The following is a 3,660-nucleotide window of genomic DNA, read 5'->3' as shown; positions in this document are numbered from 1 at the left end:
GCAAAATATTTAGGCAGCAATACCTGTCAGGTCCATACATCTATTCCTGTTAAGTTTAAATTTTATACAACTTTCCTTACTGTAATATACAGTATCTCTTTTGTCCTGTTGGATTATTTCATTTTTCATGGAGAAAAGTGATCGATAGTTATCCAACAGAATTTTTTTTTAAATCCCCTTTCTCCTTCCATTGTATGGCTCAGTTTCAAGGTTTAATCGATAGGCAGCCACCATCACTATAACCAGTACCCTTCTAACAGTTCAGTCACTGACTGTTGATGCTTAAAACACAAAGTTTTGAGGTTGGCTTGCTGTTTATGGAAACCAAGATACTCAGAGGTCGTATCTTTTCAGCGTGCTCACCACCATCTACCACACAGTAACTTCAGTCAGTCCCGATACTATAATTCAATTAGTTACCTACCATTTGGGTAACAAAAATAACAAACCCAGTTGCGATTATAAGAATATTCACCCTGAGAACACAGAGGAAGTGTTTAAAAAAAATTCTGATATGTTTTCTCTTCATATATAGTTTTCTTCGTTTCTCTTCATCTCCTCTTGGGTACCTGGGTTTGTATCTAGCATTTGACCTCACACTTGCTTTGTCAGTTGACTTTTCATGCCACAGTCAGGTACTGGTGATAGAAAAGCCCAAAAAGGCTTGTAGAAAAGAGGCAAGCAGCAATCCACCAGGTGAGGAAAGACAGGAGTCCCCGGAACAGGAGAGGAGTGAAAATATTCTTTAGGCTTCCCAAAGCCATTGTTATTTGTACTACAGTTACTTTCATCTTTCCATCAGCAGGTGGAGACTCAGAATAAACTGAACTGGGAAGCAGACTGTTTTCTACTGGAGTGTCAGAATTCAATTCTGGGTAGATACCCCAAGAATAATTACCTGTTAAAAAGAAACAAGTACAGATTTTTGTAGAATTAAATTCAAGTTCTGTTATTTTTATCACTCTATAGATCATCTTATATGTATTTTTCACACACACAAAAAAAATCAAGTTTTTTTAACTTAGTAAATACTAACTGTATTCATCTGCATGGCTTCCTGATCATACTAGTAAGCTATTAGGGTAGGATTCATCTTACCTTTTGACATCCTAACATCTACATGTGATAGTTGCCTTGGGACCCTTGTCAGTGGTGGGTATGATTCATCTCACCAGAGGTAGTCGTCTGCTCCAGAATGGGATGAATCACAGCCTAATAAAGCCTATCTCCTTCTGTTGACATTTTGCAAAAGAACGCCACGACTGCATGGCAGGCTGCGAAAGACACCCCTCACAAGAAAGAAAGGAAAAAACCCAAAACCACATCCGATCTCCCAATAATGAAATGAACCCCATATCTCAGAATTTCTGTTCAAAAAGCCTACTTAAGATTGAAAAGCTGAAAAAACATTCCTTTAACAGGTGCTCATAAGGTTAAATCAACAGTACTTTATACAGCTCACTTTTTAAATACTTTTAAAAGACAAATATTTCAACAGAAGTAAACAGCTTAATTGGTTGCATTACACAATTTCTCAGAAATAAGTCAAACAAATTAGTATATAATTGGAAGATGTCAAAAGCAGCAACAGAAGAGGACTGCTTAAAAGCCACACATCAGTACGTTTTAAATTGCAGGAAACAACAATGTATTTCTGTATTGCAAGTACCCCATACATTCTAATTCTCTTTAGTAAGCTGAAAATATAAAAGCCCTGTGTAGAACAGAACACATTTCTGTTGATCCAATTTTGCCTACCTAGTGTTTTCAAGAGCAGAGTTGTGTGAAGGAGCATTACCAATGGTGCAACATACTGCAGTGCAATTACACAAAGATAATAGAATACCCGAGCCACCTGGGAAAACAGAAGAGAGTAATTCATGAGTTCCGGCTGATCAAAGCAAACCTTTATGAACATGTCTAGGAAAAATAAGAAATGTATTAAAAAAACAGTACTTATGCATTGAAGCTGTTTTAAAAGTTTTCTAGCACATCTTGGCATGTGACATATTGTCTTCAAAAGACCTAATGAGGAAATCCCTATAATGAACTCTAGTTTCAGGACATTTACAAATCTGAAAGGAAGTGCTGAAAGGAAATAATTAAAAGCATCAGTTCTGTTAAAACAAACAGAATCAATTTTGCTTCTGCAAACTGCATGTCATCATTCAAAGATTCCTACTTCAAGACACTAGAATCAAAGCTAAATATATGTTTAATTTTTAAAGTCCCAAGTGATTTACAAATCCCATTTCAAAAATGAAGTAGTAGTCACAGTTCAAAGCCTCATAAAAAGGAAAGGAAAGTTTAGTTAATATCGCAGTCCCTTTTCAAAAGCAAGATATTTTTAAGATTTCCAACCATGAAACCCCAGTATTTTAAAAACAGTAACGATGATTTTTCATAAGTAGTTGATCAATAACAGCATTTAAATGGTCTTTATTTCAGGTATACATTATGGTTCATTGAAATCCACTCAGATTTATCCCTCCCCCTGCTCCCAATCTGTTCCATCTTTCTCAAGATTGTTACATCACATATTTTATATAAGCTATTGACCTGAAAGACTAGACCAAATAAAGAAAGAAAAAAGTCATAAAATCAATAGCAAGCGAGCAATGAAATAAAGCTAACTAGATTTTAGAAAAGAACAGAATACAGGGTGGCAAAAAAGATGAAGGCAGACATGACATTTTTGGAAATACCTCTAAAACCTCAAAGGGCTTCATGATGAGCAAGCATCAAAAAACTAAGCAGTAAGATACTGACAGAAGAAAAAGCATAACACAAAAAATACTGTAAAATAATTGATGGAATATGATAAAAAGAACAAATTAAAAAGTAATGATCACTGTAGGATGACAGATAGAAAAGACTTTACTGGCAGAAGTTCCAGAAGAAGATAAAGCAGACCTGGCTAGTAAAACTAGACAGGACTTCATTTAGTGGCTATGGTCTTCTCAAAGAGAAGATACGGAGATACTGGATAAACGGATTTAGGAAACACCGCACAGAGAAGACGTTAGTATTTTATAGATAGGATGAAAGCTCCCAGAACCAAAATTATGCATTCACAGCAATCAGCACAGTTCTGTCCTAACCAGTTGCTGCTACTTGTATTTCCCAACATTTTTTCTGAAGCGCATTGCTAGCCACTTTATTTGTAAATAACTACTGCGTAGTCTACCTAGGACCTTCAGATACTCAGTGAAGCCAAGGACAAGATATGGATAAGGATATGGATAAGGCTGAGGTACTCAATGACTTTTTTGCCTTGGTCTTTACCGGCAAGTGCTCAAGCCTCACTTCCTGAGCAACAGAAGGCAAAGGCAAGGACTGGGAGAATGAAAAGCCGCCCACTGTAGAAGATGACGTTCGAGACCATCTAAGGAAACCTGAAGGTGGACAAGTCCATGGCACCCGATGAGATCCATCCGCAGGTCCTGAGGGAACTGGCGGATGAAGTTGCTAAGCCACTGTCTATCATATTTGAGAAGTCGTGGCAGTCCGGTGAAGTTCCCACTGACTGGAAAAGGGGAAACATAACCCCCATTTTTAAAAAGGGAAAAAAGGAAGGCCTGGGGGACTACAGGCCAGCCATCTTCACCTATGGGAAGATCATGGAAGAGATCGTCCTGGAAGATATGCTAGCGCACATGG

General features: G+C 37.5%; 1 protein-coding gene across 1 annotated transcript in view; it reads right to left on the bottom strand.

Annotated features, from left to right (window-relative positions):
- Positions 1-620: 620 nt before the first annotated feature.
- The window catches only part of TMEM161B (transmembrane protein 161B), a 32,003-nt gene continuing 28,963 nt past the window's right edge, over positions 621-3,660 (bottom strand). Inside the window, exons 10-11 of the mRNA XM_009574161.1 lie at positions 1,759-1,855; positions 621-898 (exon numbers count right to left, since the gene is read on the bottom strand). Coding sequence (XP_009572456.1) covers positions 621-898; positions 1,759-1,855 — 375 coding nt within the window. The remainder of the gene's footprint in view (positions 899-1,758; positions 1,856-3,660) is intronic.

This window comes from Fulmarus glacialis, unplaced genomic scaffold, assembly GCF_000690835.1.
Source record: "Fulmarus glacialis isolate BGI_N327 unplaced genomic scaffold, ASM69083v1 scaffold3243, whole genome shotgun sequence".
Classification (NCBI taxonomy): Eukaryota; Metazoa; Chordata; class Aves; order Procellariiformes; family Procellariidae; genus Fulmarus; species Fulmarus glacialis.
The sequence above is the reverse complement of the archived record's forward strand: the minus strand, read 5'-3'. Positions and strand labels throughout refer to the sequence as shown.